At 40.8% G+C, this 19,621-nt stretch overlaps 1 protein-coding gene across 1 annotated transcript in view; it reads left to right on the forward strand.

Annotated features, from left to right (window-relative positions):
- SCUBE2 (signal peptide, CUB domain and EGF like domain containing 2) overlaps positions 1-19,621 on the forward strand; it is a 246,157-nt gene that overhangs the window by 173,882 nt on the left and 52,654 nt on the right. The window contains exon 17 of the mRNA XM_053720602.1: positions 18,961-19,131. Within this exon, the coding sequence (XP_053576577.1) occupies positions 18,961-19,131 (171 nt within the window). The remainder of the gene's footprint in view (positions 1-18,960; positions 19,132-19,621) is intronic.

The raw sequence follows: 19,621 nt of genomic DNA on the forward strand, positions 1-19,621 counted from the left end.
ACCTCTGTTGTACACTGTAAGTGATATTACACAGGGTGTACTCGCCTCTGTTGTACACTGTAAGTAATATTGCACAGCGCTGCACTCACCTCTGTTGTACACTGTAAGTGATATTGCACAGCGCTGCACTCACTTCTGTTGTACACTGTAAGTGATATTGCACAGCTCTGCACTCACTTCTGTTTTACACTGTAATTGATATTGCACAGGGTGCACTCACATCTGTTGTACACTGTAAGTGATATTGCACAGGGTGCACTCGCCTCTGTTGTACACTGTAAGATATATTGCACAGGGGTGTACTCACCTCTGTTGTACACTGTAAGTGATATTGCACAGGGGTGTACTCCCCTCTGTTGTACACTGTAATTGATATTGCACAGGGTGCACTCACCTCTGTTGTACACTGTAAGTGATATTGCACAGGGTGCACTCGCCTTTGTTGTACACTGTAAGTGATATTGCACAGGGGTGCACTCACGTCTGTTGTACACTGTAAGTGATATTGCACAGGGTGCACTCGCCTCTGTTGTACACTGTAAGTGATATTGCACAGGGGTGTACTCCCCTCTGTTGTACACTGTAAGTGATATTGCACAGGGGTGTACTCCCCTCTGTTGTACACTGTAAGTGATATTGCACAGGGTGCACTCGCCTCTGTTGTACACTGTAAGTGATATTGCACAGGGTGTACTCACCTCTGTTGTACACTGTAAGTGATATTGCACAGGGGTGCACTCGCCTCTGTTGTACACTGTAAGTGATACTGCACAGGGTGCACTTACTTCTGTTGTACACTGTAAGTGATATTGCACATTCTGCACTCACCTCTGTTGTACACTGTAAGTGATATTGCACAGGGGTGTACTCACTTCTCTTGTACACTATAAGTGATATTGCACAGCGCTGCACTCACCTCTATTGTACACTGTAAGTGATATTGCACAGGGTGCACTCACGTCTGTTGTACACTGTAAGTTATATTGCACAGGGCTGCACTCACCTCTGTTGTACACTGTAAGTGATATTGCACAGGGTGCACTCACTTCTGTTGTACACTGTAAGTGATATTGCAGGGGTGCACTCACCTCTGTTGTACACCGTAAGAGATATTGCACAGGGTGCACTTACGTCTGTTGTACACTATAAGTGATATTGCACAGGGTGCACTCACTTCTGTTGCACACTGTAAGTGATATTGCACAGGGGTGCACTCACCTCTGTTGTACACTGTAAGTGATATTGCACATGGTGTACTCACCTCTGTTGTACACTGTAAGTGATATTGCACAGGGTGCACTCACCTCTGTTGTATACTGTAAGTGATACTGCACAGGGCTGCACTCACCTCTGTTGTACACTGTAAGTGATATTGCACAGGGTGCACTCACCTCTGTTGTATACTGTAAGTGATATTGCACAGAGGTGTACTCACTTCTGTTGTATACTGTAAGTGATATTGCACAGGGCTGCACTCACTTCTGTTGTACACTGTAAGTGATATTGCACAGGGGTGCACTCACCTCTGTTGTACACTGTAAGGGATATTGCACAGGGGTGCACTCACCTCTGTTGTACACTGTAAGTGATATTGCACAGGGTGCACTCACCTCTGTTGTATACTGTAATTGATATTGCACAGGGTGCACTCACTTCTGTTGTACACTGTAATTGATATTGCACAGGGTGCACTCACTTCTGTTGTACACTGTAATTGATATTGCACAGGATGCACTCACCTCTGTTGTACACTGTAAGTGATGTTGCACAGGGCTGGACTCGCCTCTGTTGTACACTGTAAGTGATATTGCACAGGGGTGCACTCACCTCTGTTGTACACTGTAAGTGATATTGCACAGGGTGCACTCACCTCTGTTGTATACTGTAATTGATATTGCACAGGGTGCACTCACTTCTGTTGTACACTGTAATTGATATTGCACAGGGTGCACTCACTTCTGTTGTACACTGTAATTGATATTGCACAGGATGCACTCACCTCTGTTGTACACTGTAAGTGATGTTGCACAGGGCTGGACTCGCCTCTGTTGTACACTGTAAGTGATATTGCACAGGGGTGCACTCACCTCTGTTGCACACTGTAAGTGATATTGCACAGTGCTGCACTCACCTCTATTGTACACTGTAAGTGATATTGCACAGAGGTGAACTCACTTCTGTTGTATACTGTAAGTGATATTGCACAGGGCTGCACTCACTTCTGTTGTACACTGTAAGTGATATTGCACAGGGGTGCACTCACCTCTGTTGTACACTGTAAGTGATATTGCACAGGGGTGCACTCACCTCTGTTGTACACTGTAAGTGATATTGCACAGGGTGCACTCACCTCTGTTGTATACTGTAATTGATATTGCACAGGGTGCACTCACTTCTGTTGCACACTGTAATTGATATTGCACAGGGTGCACTCACTTCTGTTGTACACTGTAATTGATATTGCACAGGGGTGCACTCACCTCTGTTGTACACTGTAAGTGATATTGCACAGGGGTGCACTCACCTCTGTTGTACACTGTAAGTGATATTGCACAGGGTGCACTCACCTCTGTTGTATACTGTAATTGATATTGCACAGGGTGCACTCACTTCTGTTGTACACTGTAATTGATATTGCACAGGGTGCACTCACCTCTGTTGTACACTGTAAGTGATGTTGCACAGGGCTGGACTCACCTCTGTTGTACACTATAAGTGATATTGCACAGTGCTGCACTCACCTCTATTGTACACTGTAAGTGATATTGCACGTGGTGTACTCACCTCTGTTGTACACTGTAAGTGATATTGCACAGGGTGCACTCACCTCTGTTGTATACTGTAAGTGATATTGCAAAGGGTGTACTCACCTCTGTTGTACACTGTAAGTGATATTGCACAGGGCTGCACTCACCTCTGTTGTACACTGTAAGTGATATTGCACAGGGTGCACTCACCTCTGTTGTACACTGTAAGTGATATTGCACAGGGCTGCACTCACTTCTGTTGTACACTGTAAGTGATATTGCCCAGGGGTGTACTCACCTCAGTTGTACACTGTAAGTGATATTGCACAGGGTGCACTCACCTCTGTTGTACACTGTAAGTGATATTGCACAGGGTGCACTCACGTCTGTTGTACACTGTAAGTGATATTGCACAGGGCTGCACTCACTTCTGTTGTACACTGTAAGTAATATTGCACAGCGCTGCACTCGCCTCTGTTGTACACTGTAAGTAATATTGCACAGGGCTGCACTCACCTCTGTTGTACACTGTAAGTAATATTGCACAGCGCTGCACTCACCTCTGTTGTACACTGTAAGTAATATTGCACAGCGCTGCACTCACCTCTGTTGTACACTGTAAGTGATATTGCACAGGCTGCACTCACCTCTGTTGTACACTGTAAGTGATATTGCACAGGGCTGCACTCACCTCTGTTGTACACTGTAAGTGATATTGCACAGGGTGCACTCACCTCTGTTGTACACTGTAAGTGATATTGCACAGCGCTGCACTCACCTCTGTTGTACACTGTAAGTGATATTGCACAGCGCTGCACTCACTTCTGTTGTATACTGTAAGTGATATTGCACAGGCTGCACTCATCTCTGTTGTACACTGTAAGTGATATTGCACAGGGTGCACTCGCCTCTGTTGTACACTGTAAGTGATATTGCACAGGGTGTACTCACCTCTGTTGTACACTGTAGGTGATATTGCACAGGGTGCACTCACCTCTGTTGTACACTGTAGGTGATATTGCACAGGGTGCACTCGCCTCTGTTGTACACTGTAAGTGATATTGCACAGGGTGCACTCGCCTCTGTTGTACACTGTAAGTGATATTGTACAGCGCTGCACTCACCTCTGTTGTACACTGTAAGTGATATTGCACAGGGCTGCACTCACCTCTGTTGTACAGTGTAAGTGATATTACACAGTGTGTACTCACCTCTGTTGTACACTGTAAGTGATATTGCACAGCGCTGCACTCGCCTCTGTTGTACACTGTAAGTGATATTGCACAGCGCTGCACTCACTTCTGTTGTATACTGTAAGTGATATTGCACAGGCTGCACTCACCTCTGTTGTACACTGTAAGTGATATTGCACAGGGCGGCACTCACCTCTGTTGTACAGTGTAAGTGATATTACACAGGGTGTACTCACCTCTGTTGTACACTGTAAGTGATATTGCACAGCGCTGCACTCGCCTCTGTTGTACACTGTAAGTGATATTGCAGAGCGCTGCACTCGCCTCTGTTGTACACTGTAAGTGATATTGCACAGCGCTGAACTCACTCCTGTTGTACACCTTAAAGTAACAGCAGTAAATACACCTGTGATCACTGAAACAAAAATGAGAACACCTGTGATTTCCAATTACCATAATTACATGAAGAATTGACATATGAGCACAAGAACTTTCCCAATTTTGTACGTATGGGCTGTGTCTATCTGTACATCTGCATTATGGCTCCACATGAAAAAGAATTGCCAGAGGAATTGAAAAATCTGATTGTGAGACTTCACAAAGATGGAAAATGATACAGGAAGAACTAAACATCATTTGAAACACAGTTGCAGCAGTGATCAGGAGGTATAGAACGAGCTATTTTACCACTAATCTGAGCCGCAGTGAATGTCCTCACGGACAGTGAACTACTTGCACAATCTAGCTCTGAAAAACAGATGGACAAGTGTTTCAAACTTGGCTCAGCGGTTATCAACGGAAATTTGAGTTTCTGTGACAGCTCAGACATTACATAAAGTCAACTTCTATAGACGGCGTCCAAAAGAATAACCCTTGCTTGCTCTTCAGCACAAAACTGCAAGATTGATTAAACTTTGCTAAACAGCATGAAAAGAAGCCTGATGAATATTGGGAGCACATTCTTTGGTCTGATGAGATCCCGATAAGTTTGTTTGGCTCAGATGGAGTCCGGCAAGTTTGGCGTAAACCTGGCCAGAATTATTACAGTGAATGTATAGTCCCAACAGTGAAGCATGGAGTGTGATGATATGGAGCTGCATGAGTGCAAAAGGTGTGCGGGAGATGACTTATAGATGGCACCATGAGAGCCTGTGGATACACCAAAATACTGCCTGACAAGATGACTCCAGTCTCCAGAAGCTTATCAGAAGAGTAATATTCCAGCATCATAACATTCCAAAGCTCACTGCCAAAATCACAAAAAAGTTTGTAAAGAAGGAAAAGTGAAAACTATGACCTGGCCAAATATGTCGCCTGACTTGAATCCAAAAGAAAATCTTTAGGGTATTTTTAAGAGAAAGACAGAGTGACAGAACCACTCCAGCAAAGAGCAGCTGAAAGAATGTCAGAACATCTCTCCGGAAATGTGTGCAACATTGGTATCCTCCATGCCTAGAAGGATTGAGTCTGTCATTAAAAATACAAGTGGTCATACAGAGTACTGAAAAAATAAAAGATTTGAATCTCACTAATGAAAGGTGAAAAGAAAAAATATTTTCATATAGCCAAAAAAAAATAATCCCTTATAGATCTTCCAAAATAGCAAGAATGTGAAAAGACACTTTAAATAATTTTTATATCTGCCTTTTGGTTATATGCAAATATTTTTAAATGTTTTTGGACAATTTTTCTTTATATTTGTATGTATATGTCTTAATATATTATATATTTGTGTGTATATGTCTTAATATATTATATATTTGTGTGTATATGTCTTAATATATTATATATTTGTGTGTATATGTCTTAATATATTATATATTTGTGTGTATATGTCTTAATATATTATATATTTGTATGTATATGTCTTAATATATTATATATTTGTGTGTATATGTCTTAATATATTATATATTTGTATGTATATGTCTTAATATATTATATATTTGTGTGTATATGTCTTAATATATTATATATTTGTATGTATATGTCTTAATATATTATATATTTGTGTGTATATGTCTTAATATATTATATATTTGTGTGTATATGTCTTAATATATTATATATTTGTATGTATATGTCTTAATATATTATATATTTGTATCTATATCTATTAATATATTACATATTTGTATCTATGTCTTAATATATTATATATTTGTATGTATATGTATTAATATATTATATATTTGTATGTATATCTATTAATATATTACATATTTGTTTCTATATCTATTAATATATTACATATTTGTATCTATATGTATTAATATATTATATATTTGTTTCTATATCTATTAATATATTACATATTTGTATCTATATGTATTAATATATTATATATTTGTTTCTATATCTATTAATATATTACATATTTGTATCTATATGTATTAATATATTATATATTTGTTTCTATATCTATTAATATATTATATATTTGTATCTATATGTATAAATATATTATATATTTGTATGTATGTGTATTAATATATTATATATTTGTTTATATATGTATTATTTTATATATTTTGTATCTATTTGTATAAATATATTATATATTTGTATGTATATGTATTACTATATTATGTATGTGTATTTATATGTATTAATAATTATATATTTTTATCTATATGTATTAATATATTATATATTTGTATCAATATATTATATATTTATATATATATATATGTATTAATATATTATATATTTGTATGTATATGTATTAATATATTATGTATGTGTATCTATATGTATTAATAATTATATATTTGTTTCTATATGTATTAATATATTATATATTTTAATGCGTTGAGACCAGAGTATGTTTATTCAATATTTCTATTAAATAGTGGGGATACTTTGAATACTTACATTTAGCTTTATTTTGGCGCTTCTGAACTGTATATAAAGATGAGAGTAATAAGGCCAATAAACATTCATATGCCCCAATCCATTATTATCTATGGCAGTGTTTTTCAACCAGTGTGCCGTGGCACACTAGTGTGCTGTGAGAGATCCTCAGGTGTGCCACGGCAGACTGACAACAGTGCGGGGGTGTCCCTCTTTCAAATTTTGAAATATTGGGAGGTCTGTGACAGGCTCATCAGGCATCATTTACAACCATGACATTGACATTCATTCACAAACAATGTGTGATTTTGTAAAATTTTGGGATGGTGGTGTGCCGCAGGTGGTTGCAAATCACTGATCTATGGCACGTAGTACTGTGTACTTTTACCTTGAGGTAAAAAAAGACTGCGCATGCGCTCCCCCAGGCAATGGCCACTCAGTGTGTGAAGAATACCGACTTGGGGATTACAGCCTCTGATTGGTTGGAGACTTCCTATTTAAAAATGAAATATAACCTGATCAGCAGGAGGCTGCAGGAATGGATTAAGGGCAAACACCTTAAGATTTGTATACAAAAAGTTTAGTTATGTGCAATGAAACAACTTTTCAATAAACATTCTTTATTTTCCCCCTTTTCATGTTTCCTACCCCTAAACATTTAGTTTTTTTGTAATTCTCAGAATATAAAATAAGCACTGTTGATTTCTCAAGGCTAACCTTGATACATATCTTTCCCTAATTGGATTTAACTGCTAACAACGGCAAAACAATGCAGTTATGACAGTGGCTATACTTGTTGTCTGCATACTCAAACTTGGATTGGTTCCTCCAAATATGGCAAATAGTGGGCAGAGTTTGGCTATAGAAAAACAATGGCACCAAACTTGACTGTGGATATTTTATAGCAATAAAACAGAATGTCTTGTAATTACAATGTGAATACTGTCCCTTTAAGTTTAGTTTAAAATAAACAAAACTTGCATATTTCATACGACTGTAACAATTTCTTATGATGGAATTAGAAATGTGTATTTAGTGCACCACTATGTTTTGGAAGCGACAACCATACATCATGCACAGTTGCTGGATACTTGCTGGATCTGTGCAGGAGGAGTGAGAACTAGTACGGTTAATCCCTAAAGCACCTAACCTCTTAAATTGACCTAATTCTATGAACTGTTTAAAATAAATAAATAAACTTTGGTGACACCATGGGAATCAATTTGCGTTAGCTGTTTGTGATTCCCCTTGAGTGAACGGGCACATGGCATTGACCCTTCTTTATGAGGTTCACTTTCAGCAACTGGGATACCATAGTGATTGTCTCTGGCATTAAATACTTAAAGGATACAATTTTAAAAGAGGTGAAGAGCTTATAAATGTCTTTGTGACCATTAATCCAGTACACTCTATGGGTCTCTCTTTGCATTACAAAAGCTATCTCGTATTTAAAGGGGAAGAAAAACAGCTGCGTAAGCTTTAAGGATGAATGTTTAATGGTCACTGGAGACTTACAAAAGCCCTTCACTATGAAAATGAAGTCTACTAAAGGCAATTGGTTCCTTTGTGAGTTTAGAGGGGAAAAAAAGTAGGTTGTTGAAAGAAATCTGAATTCTTGAATCAGTTATGCCCCACTTAAAGGGGTCTAAAGATCAATGCTTTGCATAATAATTTATTCCTTATTAATAGTTGTCAAGTATCCAAAGAAATTTGTGTTTTGTGCAGTACAAAAACAAGTGTAGTCAGTTCTATTTCCTTGTGATTGAGTTAGAGGAATCCAGTCTAATTATTATCTTTACTAAACACAAATTACTTTATAAATAAACTATAGCAACATTTTTTCAACCCCAATGAAAACAAAAATGTATTTAAAGGGACAGGAAACCCCAACATTTTATTTCATGATTTGCATAGAACATACAATGTTAAACAACTTTACAATTTATTTCTATTATCAAATTTGCTTCTTTCTCTTGTTATCTTTTTCTAAAGGAACAGCATTGCACTACTGGCAGCTAGATGAACACATCTAGTTAGCCAATCACAAGAGATAAATGTGTGCAGGCACCAATCAGCAGCTCGCTCCCACTAGTGTAGGATATGTGCATGTTGTTTTTCAACAAGGGATACCAAGAGAACAAAGTACATTTCAAAATAGAACTGAATTTGAAAGTGTCTTAAAATTACATGAGCTATCTGAATCATGCAAGTTAAATTTTGACTTTCCTATCCCTTTAACAACAGCGAACAAGGGTTATAATTATGATTGGAAAACAGAAGAGACAAAAATAAAAATAACAGGTAATATAACCACACTTTTCCAGATTAAGACAAAGGGGTAGATTTAACAAGAAACGGATGCTGCAATCTACCCCAGTGGTTTCAGGTTTCCCTGAAACATCCGCTGCTCCTTAACTTCGCCGCTACCTCTGAGGTGGCATCAGCAACCATCCCAATCAGATACGATCGGGATGATTGATACCCCCTGCTAGCGTCCGATTGGCCGCGAATGTGCAAGGGGGCGGTATTGCACAAGCATTTCACAAGAAATGCTTGTGCAATGATAAATGCCGACAGCGTATGCTACAGAGAATCATGTCCGCCCCGCATATAATAATTCTACCCCTATGCGTCACATTAAATAGAGTTCCATATAATTATTCAGTAAACAGCGGACTTTAGCAAATGGATAGGAGAATGTTATTTCAAGTAAAGTATATCGTATCAACGGTTGATGATTAAACAGGATCACATGCTTAGCCCTTGTTTTTATGGCTGTGTGAATTAAACAGGATTTGATATGTGACTGTTTAGGATTATACTGAAGTTAGGTGCTTTCATTTTTATGCCAGGGATTAGCAAAGCCAGAAGTTATAGCTCCTAAAATTCTAGCTCTGGATGCAGATATTTTGTATTCTCATATGTACATCCCATTGTAAAATGATAACATAATAGCTACTCATTAGTGAACTGGCATCTTATTGGTCAATACCTTTTATACGCAGTTAGAAAACTTCAATTAGGAGTTAACAGGTGCGAATTGGGCAAATTTGCCGCTTTCCCTGCAAATCATATCACATCCTAGGCCCTGATTCTAAACAACTCGCCACCCAAGACGTGGTTTTCCACCCCAACACTAGCGGGGGCAGCCCTAATGGAATTCTATAAAAAAAGGTGCTGTCCCTGCGAGTGGCGAGATGTCTCCCATACAAATAATGAGAGCTCTCTGCTAGGTAAAAAGTGGCTGTCCCTGCGAGTGGCGAGATCTCTCCCATACAAATAATGAGAGCTCTCTGCTAGGTAAAAAGGGGCTGTCCCTGCGAGTGGCGAGATCTCTCCCATACAAATAATGAGAGCTCTCTGCTAGGTAAAAAGGGGCTGTCCCTGCGAGTGGCGAGAAGTCTCCCATACAAATAATGAGAGCTCTCTGCTAGGTAAAATGGGGCTGTCCCTGCGAGTGGCGAGAAGTCTCCCATACAAATAATGAGAGCTCTCTGTTAGGTAAAAAGGGGCTGTCCCTGCGAGTGGCGAGATGTCTCCCATACAAATAATGAGAGCTCTCTGCTAGGTAAAATGGGGCTGTCCCTGCGAGTGGCGAGATGTCTCCCATACACATAATGAGAGCTCTCTGTTAGGTAAAAAGGGGCTGTCCCTGCGAGTGGCGAGATGTCTCCCATACAAATAATGAGAGCTCTCTGCTAGGTAAAATGGGGCTGTCCCTGCGAGTGGCGAGATGTCTCCCATACACATAATGAGAGCTCTCTGCTAGGTAAAAGTTTGCAATGGGGGGCGAAATACAGAGGGGTAAACCTGAGTGTTTTAAAACACGAATATTGCACTTAATACAAATCAAATGACACTGTTTTTAGTGCACTGTACATTAAATTCACTGTAAGTTTCATATGCATAGGTTTTCCTCTCAGAATAATTTATGTTTTGACAGTGAGAACTGTAAGGCGAAATTGTTTATAGAATTATGCTGGGATTTGAGAGAAAATGTTGTAAACGCCCATGTGCAGCCCATTTATTGAAAATAAAACCCAATAACACTTTGTATTTTGCCTTTTTTATTTTTGCACATGCAGTGTGCTGTGCATAGTTCATATGGTTTATACCTGTGGAATTTAACATTTTTTATAAAATACAATTTTGGTGATCAATTTTGAATTTTGATGCAACGACCTTAAATGGATATGAGACCCAAACATTTTCTTTTGTGATTCAGACACAGCATACAGTTTTATAAAAGTTTCCAATTGACTTCTATTATGAAATTTGCTTTGTTCCCATGATATTCTGTGTTGAAGAGATACTTAGGTAGGCATCTGGTGCACTACATGGTAGGAAATAGTGCTGCCCTCTAGTGTTCTTGTAAATGATTAGCATTCTTACAAAGCTGCTGCCATATAGTGCTCCAGAAATGGATACACTCCTAAGCGTACAGCACTGATTTTCAACAAAAGATACCAAAGAACAAAAAAAGATGCTAATAGAAGTAAATTCGAAAGTTGTTTAAAATTGCATGTTCTGTTTGAATCACGATAGAAAAATGTTGGGCTTACAATTTTTTTGTGCACTTTAGTAATGTATACGCCCCTTAGCGAGACACCCTGTTTTCAAGGTAAAAAGTGTCTTTAGATAATTGCACCAGGGAAGTAGAAGGGCTGGCAGCATCTTATAGACTCTCACAAGGAAATAGAAGGGCTGGCAGCATCTTATAGACTCTCACAAGGAAATAGAAGGGCTGGCAGCATCTTATAGACTCTCACAAGGAAATAGAAGGGCTGGCAGCATCTTATAGACTCTCACAAGGAAATAGAAGGGCTGGCAGCATCTTATAGACTCTCACAAGGAAATAGAAGGGCTGGCAGCATCTTATAGACTCTCACAAGGAAGTAGAAGGGCTGGCAGCATCTTATGGACTCTCACAAGGAAATAGAAGGGCTGGCAGTATCTTATGGACTCTCACAAGGAAATAGAAGGGCTGGCAGCATCTTATGGACTCTCACAAGGAAATAGAAGGGCTGGCAGCATCTTATGGACTCTCACAAGGAAATAGAAGGGCTGGCAGCATCTTATGGACTCTCACAAGGAAATAGAAGGGCTGGCAGCATCTTATGGACTCTCACAAGGAAATAGAAGGGCTGGCAGCATCTTATGGACTCTCACAAGGAAATAGAAGGGCTGGCAGCATCTTATGGACTCTCACAAGGAAATAGAAGGGCTGGCAGCATCTTATGGACTCTCACAAGGAAATAGAAGGGCTGGCAGCATCTTATGGACTCTCACAAGGAAATAGAAGGGCTGGCAGCATCTTATAGACTCTCACAAGGAAGTAGAAGGGCTGGCAGCATCTTATGGACTCTCACAAGGAAATAGAAGGGCTGGCAGCATCTTATAGACTCTCACAAGGAAATAGAAGGGCTGGCAGCATCTTATAGACCCTCACAAGGGAAATAGAAGGGCTGGCAGCATCTTATAGACTCTCACAAGGAAATAGAAGGGCTGGCAGCATCTTATAGACTCTCACAAGGAAATAGAAGGGCTGGCAGCATCTTATAGACTCTCACAAGGAAATAGAAGGGCTGGCAGCATCTTATAGAGTCTTGCCAGGGACATAGAAGGGCTGGCAGCATCTTTATAGAATCTCAGCAACTAAGAAAACTTTATAGGATCAGGGCCTTAGCAACAGTAGAGGGGAATTCAAGGACTGCAAGTGCAACCCTTCTCCACTCGCACCCAATAATTTAGTGAATCTTGACCAGAGTTTCAGGATTGCTGCGGTACATCAACAGAGTTATCAAAAGTAGTTTTTGTTCTCTAATATTCACATTATACAGAAACGCTCCACTATGTCAGTTAAAAAAAAAAGTTAACTTTTTCACAAAGTTTGGGTTTCTCACTGAAATTATTTATAAATTGTTTGTGCAATTTATATATATACTGCTTGTGCAAATGGTTGTAAAAGCTTCGCTGGGATCCCCTTTGTTCAGAAATAGCAGACATATATACACACTACACTTTTATTATTCCCAGAAGTGAAGGGGTTAATTAGGTTGCTTGTAAGGTTAATTTTAGCTTTAGTGTAGAGGTTAGCCTCCCACCTTCCCATCCCCTGATCCCTCCCTGATCCATCTTAAAGGGACAGTCTACACCAGAATTTTTATTGTTTTAAAAGATAGATAAACCCTTTATTACCCATTCCCCAGTTTTGCATAACCAACACAGTTATAATAATATACTTTTAACCTCTGTGATTATCTTGTATCTAAGCCTCTGCAAACTGCCCCTTTATTTCAGTTCTTTTGACAGACTTGCAGTTTAGCCAATCACTGCCTGCTCCCAGATAACTTCACGTGCACGAGCACAGTGTTATCTATATAAAATACGTAAACTAACACCGTCTAGTGGTGAAAAACTGTTCAAATGCATTCTGAAAAGAGGTGGCCTTCAAGGTCTAAGAAATTAGCATATGAACCTCCTAGATTAAGCTTTCAACTAAGAATACCAAGAGAACAAAGCAAAATTGGTGATAAAAGTAAATTGGAAAATTGTTTAAAATTGCATGCTCTATCTGAATCATGAAAGTTTATTTTTGCCTAGACTGTCCCTTTAAATAGCTCTCTTCCCTCCCCCCACTGGTCACCCCCATCTTAAGTACTGGCAGACAGTCTGCCAGTATGCAGTTTTACACCTTTTTTATTATTATTATTTTTTTTAATATTATTATTATTTTCCTTAGTGTAGAATTACCCCCTTACCTTCCCACCTCCCTGATCCCTCCCAAAAAACTTGCTAACCCTCCCCCTGCTAACTGATTCCCGCCATCTTAGGTACTTGCAGCTGTCTGCCAGTACCCAGTTATCTATAATTTGTTTTAATTTTATTTTTAGAATAATAATAAAAACTTATTTTTCTGTAGTGTAGCTGCCCCCTCATTACCCTACTCTCTCCCAGATCAATATCCACTTCCACTTTAAAAGCCTCCTCTTCCTCCTTCCCACTCACTGATACTCTAACAGAAATGTTTCTGTAGCGTAGCGCACTACTGCCCCCCACCCGCCCCTCTGCAGCGATGGGCCGCCCACCCACCTCCCTCTCAACCCTCCCACACCACCACAGAGTGTCCCTCTCTGCATCAGTAACTCTGCCCGTCTATTTCTGCACTGCCCTGCTTGTAATACACTGGTATGCATCTCTCCTGCTTCCTTTATCTGCCAGGTTGCCCCTCCGTGTCCCTTTAATTTGCTTGTAATACACTGGTATGCATGTCTCCTGCTTTCTTTATCTGCCTGGCTGCCCCTCCGTGTCTCTTTAATTTGCTTGTAATACACTGGTATGCATCTCTCCTGCTTCCTTTATCTGCCAGGTTGCCCCTCCGTGTCCCTTTAATTTGCTTGTAATACACTGGTATGCATGTCTCCTGCTTTCTTTATCTGCCAGGTTGCCCCTCCGTGTCCCTTTAATTTGCTTGTAATACACTGGTATGCATCTCTCCTGCTTTCTTTATCTGCCAGGTTGCCCCTCCGTGTCCCTTTAATTTGCTTGTAATACACTGGTATGCATGTCTCCTGCTTTCTTTATCTGCCTGGTTGCCCCTCCGTGTCCCTTTAATTTGCTTGTAATACACTGGTATGCATCTCTCCTGCTGTCTGGATTTATGATTTTGTTTTTAGATTTGTTATCAGTTCCTTTGTACAATATCTGTGTGCTTCCCAGCCATTTGTCTCCCCCCAATCTAATTTGCAAGTAACTCCAGTCTCCTAACTAGTCTGCCTGTGCACAGCTGCCTTGAATCAAATCATCACAATGTATAATCTGACTGCTACAAACAGAGGAACACTTGGCTCTATGAAGCCTTGGCTCTTTGTGCCCTGTGCTTCTAAGTGCCCGGTGTTACAAGTGGCCGAGTTAAGAACTGGAGTTGCAAACTGCAGTCCCACTAAAAGGTAAAACCTACTAACTATACACCTGCACAATGCTTTCCATGTCTTTTCTGCTATTTCTGTCTGCCCTTTTCCTAAAAACTTACTGCACTTCCCTGTAGCAACAATAACCCCCACACTATCCTTATCTCACCCTCCCTTCTCTCATCCCCTATGCTGTCCTCTCATGAACTACTTTGTCTCCTTAGAAATACTTCCCCATCTAACTCTCCTGTGTCTATTCATACCCGCTCCTACAAGTCCCCCTCTCACCTTCTGTCACTCCTACTACTGCTTGCTGCTAGTGACATCTCTCCTAACCCTGGCCCTGCAGCAATCACCACACTTTTACACTCTCACTCCCACACTGCAAAAACTCTAGGTCACGCAATCCTAACAATCTATTAACACACAGCGCCTATCCCCTCTCTTTTCTTGTGCTCTTTGGAATGATCGCTCTGTCTGTAACAAATTTACAACTATTCATGACCTGTTTGTTTCTAACACCTTCAATCTTCTAGCAATTACTGAAACCTGGTTATCATTTTCTGACACTGCTTCCATTGCTGCTCTCACGCACGGTGGTCTCCACTTTAACCACACACCTAGGCCAGGTGATAGACATGGTGGCTGTGTTGGAATCTTACTCTCCCCCTCCTGCTCCTTTCAGCACCTGCAGCCTCATCCATCTCTCTCCTTTTCCTCCTTTGAAGTTCACTGCATCCGACTATTCTCCCCCCTCTCCCTCAGGGTGGCAGTTATCTATCGCCCCCCTGGACCAACCTCCCAATTCCTTGATAACTTTGCTGCCTGGCGTTCTCACTTTCACTCTACAAATACACCTGCTCTAATCCTTGGGGACGTCAACATCCCCATTGATAACTCATCTGCCCCTGTTGCCTCTAAGCTTCTCTCACTCACAAACTCCTTTGGTCTCTCACAATCCACCCTATTCCCTACTCACCGCAACGGACACTCTATTGATCTAGTATTCTCCTACCTCTGCTCTCTCTCTGACGTCGCCGGTCACCAATTTCCCATCTCAGACCACCATCTGCTCACCTTTAAGCTTAATATGCAGGCTAAACCTACTTCTCCCCCTCGCCCCCGCACCTGTAGAAATCTGCACACTGTGGATCCTCTACAACTCTCCAACCTTATTCAAAAACACCTCCCCCACACTTCCACAATATCCTGCCCTGACCTTGCTACAACCCACTATTACAATACTCTCTCTTCTGCACTGGACACTTTCGCTCCTCCCCAAATACGCAAAACCCCACGTCGTCAGCTCCAACTTAGGCACTCTAAGCAAACACGCTACCTGCAAAAATGCTCCCGTGCTGCTGAACGTGCCTGGAGGAAATCCCGCTCTGAATCAGATTTCCTCCACTATAAGTTCATTCTTTATTTTTACTCCTCTGCCCTTCACTTAGCCAAGCAAACCTACTTCTCTTCTCTTATATCTACTCACTCCTCAAACCCTAAAGTCTCTTCTCCATTTTCAACTCTCTCCTTTATCCACCTGTGCCACCCCCTTCATCTGCCTTTAGTGCTCAAGACCTGGCAGACTACTTTTTCAAAAAAACATTTACCATCCAAAGTAATATCCCAACACAAGACTGCAACCTTCCATCTCCGCCCCCGGCAACCCCCTCCACCACTCTCAGCATCTTCCCCCCTACCACTGAGAATAAAGTGAGTTCCCTATCGTCTTCCTCACACCTTACTACCTGCCCACTTGAACCTACCCCTTCACATCTAATACCTTCTCTGTCTTCTACCCTCACTCCTGCTCTTACTCACATATTCAACCTATCCCTTACTACCGGTTCATTCCCATCTTCCTTCAAACATGCAAAGGTCACCCACATCCTCAAAAAACCCTCCCTCGACCCCAATTCTCCTGCAAACTACCGCCCCATATCACTGCTTCCGCTAGCTTCAAAAGTCCTGGAAAAACTAGTCTTCGATCGCTTAACCCACTTCTTGTCCTCCAACTCACCGCTTGACCCCTTGCAATCTGGCTTCCGTTCCCAACACTCAACTGAGACTGCCCTCACCAAGGTTACTAATGATCTTCTTTCTGCTAAAAAAACCCGTCACTACTTAATACTTATCTTACTTGATCTGTCTGCTGCTTTTGACACCGTTGACCATCCCCTTCTCCTACGGACTCTTAGCTCCCTTGGGCTCTCTGACACTGCCCTTTCCTGGATCCACTGTTATCTCTCTAATAACAGTGGATCCTTTTCTGTCTCCTTTGCTGGCGACTCCTCCTCTCCATTGTCTCTGTTGGAGTACCTCAAGGGTCTGTTCTGGGTCCTCTACTCTTCTCTATTTATACATCCTCACTGGGTAAACTTATCAGTAGCTATGGCTTCAACTACCACCTCTATGCTGATGATACTCAGATCTACCTATCCACCCCTTTACTCTCTCCTTCTGTCCTTTCTCACATCAGTGTCTGCTTATCTGGCATTTCTTCTTGGATGGCCTCTCACCACCTAAAAATCAACATGTCCAAGACGGAACTCCTTCTAATCCCCCCTCTAATTCTACCCCGGTTCCTAACTTTTCAATCACTGTTGGTGACACCACTATCTTCCCATCACCCTAAGTCCGCTGCCTAGGAGTTACACTTGACTCCAATCTGTCCTTCATACCTCACATCCAATTGCTCTCTTCCTACTGTTGCAACCACCTACGCAATATCTCCAAAAATGTGTCCGTTTCTGAGTGCTGAAACTGCTAAACAGCTAATCCACTCCCTGGTAATCTCCCGACTTGACTACTGCAATAACCTACTAACTGGCCTCCCTCTCTCCCCTCTTCAATCCATCCTAAATGCCTCTGCTAGGCTAATCCACCTCTCCTGACGCTCTGTATCTGCTGCACCTCTCTGCGAGTCCCTTCACTGGCTCCCCATCCACAGCAGAATTAAATTCAAAATTCTCATCCTGACCTACAAAGCCCTTACCAACACAGCCCCCCCTACCTGTCCTCACTCATCAACATATATACTACAGCCCACCCCTAAGATCAAACAATGACCTGCTCCTTGCATCTTCTACCATCACCTCCTCCCCTGCTAGGCTGCAGGACTTCTCTTGTGTGGCACCAACCATCTGGAATGCACTAGAGCTGTCAGACTCTCCCCTAACCTTTCCTCCTTTAAAAACTCCCTAAAGACCTTTCTTTTCATGGAAACCTATCTCCAAATCAGTAACAAATGAATTCCACTTGCCTAACTGCTGCCCCATCTAACTCCACACTAATATCATTCTCACCTTTGCAGTCCCCACCTCCTGTTTCTCACCCTCCTACCCATCTAGATTGTAACTTCCCACGGGAACAGGGCCTTCAATTCCCCCTGTATTTGTTTGTTAAACTTTGTCTGGTGTCTTTTATATAGTATTGTACTGTACTTTTATCTTTGTACCCATGGACAGCGCTGTGGAATCTGTTGGCGCTTTATAAATAAAGAATAATAAAATAATAATTGGGCATGCAGAAATAGCACAATCTCGCTATTTTTAGTGAGATAGCATCAGAGAGAGGTCCAGGACAGCAGCTTCGTACAGGGCACGACGCTGGTCCTTAAGGGCTTAACGGTTAATTCCATTTTGTGTTCATTTCATGTCTTTCTCCAGTGAAATAAACATCATATCAGATTGAACAGTTGTACAGTTTTCAGTCCTGTTCTTCTTTCTTAAAGGGACAGGAAGCCCCAAAATTTTCTTTCATGATTTGGATAGAACATACTGTACAATTTTAAACCACTTTCCAATTTACTTATATTATCAAATTTTCTTAATGATCTTGTTATCCTTTGCTGAAGGAACAACATTGCAATACTGGCAGCTAGCTGAGCACATCTAGTTAGCCAATCACAAAAGACAAATGTGTGCAGGCACCAATCAGTAGCTAGAGCCCACTAGTGTATGATATGTGCGTATTCTTTTTCAACAAGAGATGCCAAGAGAACAAAGCACATTTGAAAATAGAAGTGAATGTAAAAGTGTCTTAAAATTACATGCTCTATCTGAATCATGTAAGTTTTATTGTGACTTTCATATCCCTTTAAATTGTTAAAAAACAAACAAAAACAGTTGACCAAAACCTTTCACTTTATTGCAATTTCAATATACTAGTTTGCTGTTGTGTTGGACTTAAATATGGCAAATCTTTTTAGGATTATGTCCTGGATTAATGGCTGTAGTCTCTTTCTTTATCCCTTAGTTAGCTGTCATGCTGGGACATACTACGACGGAGAAAAGGAGCAATGTGTTTTATGCCCAAGTGGAACGTATCAAAATGAGGAAGGGCAAATAACCTGTGAAATTTGCCCAAGTCCTGAGAACCGAGACAGCCAAAAGATTGCAGGGGCGCGGGATATATCAGAATGTGGAGGTAATACAGAAACATAATAAACGGTCGGCTTCACGTAAATTTAGTGTCAACATTAGACATCTTTAAATTGCTAAATTATGACCGTAATGGAGTTGGTTAGTGAGTGCAGAAGCATATGCTACCGTAGCTTTAAAATTGACACAGTTTTTGTTAGGTTAGACCACACTCAGGCCTCCCCAACCGGCCAGGTTTTCAGGATTACCTTGGATAAGAGCAGGTAAAATAGCCATGTTTACTAATTAGCTGATTATTTCACCTGTGCTCCAGTTCCGATATTCTCAAAATGTGGCCTGTTAGGGAGGTCTGAGGGCAGGTTTGAAAACCAGTGAGTTAGACTGAATTTGAAGATGTCAAATAAGGTTTAGTAATTTATAATAGTTCCAATAATAAATGTTCAGATTTTTCTGGGACTGACCCAGGTTTTTCGGCTTCCTATCCAGTTTTATGATTCCCCAGGAACCTGCCCTGTATTAAAAAATCAGTTCTCTGC

Source organism: Bombina bombina, chromosome 7 (assembly GCF_027579735.1).
Source record: "Bombina bombina isolate aBomBom1 chromosome 7, aBomBom1.pri, whole genome shotgun sequence".
Lineage (NCBI taxonomy): Eukaryota > Metazoa > Chordata > Amphibia > Anura > Bombinatoridae > Bombina > Bombina bombina.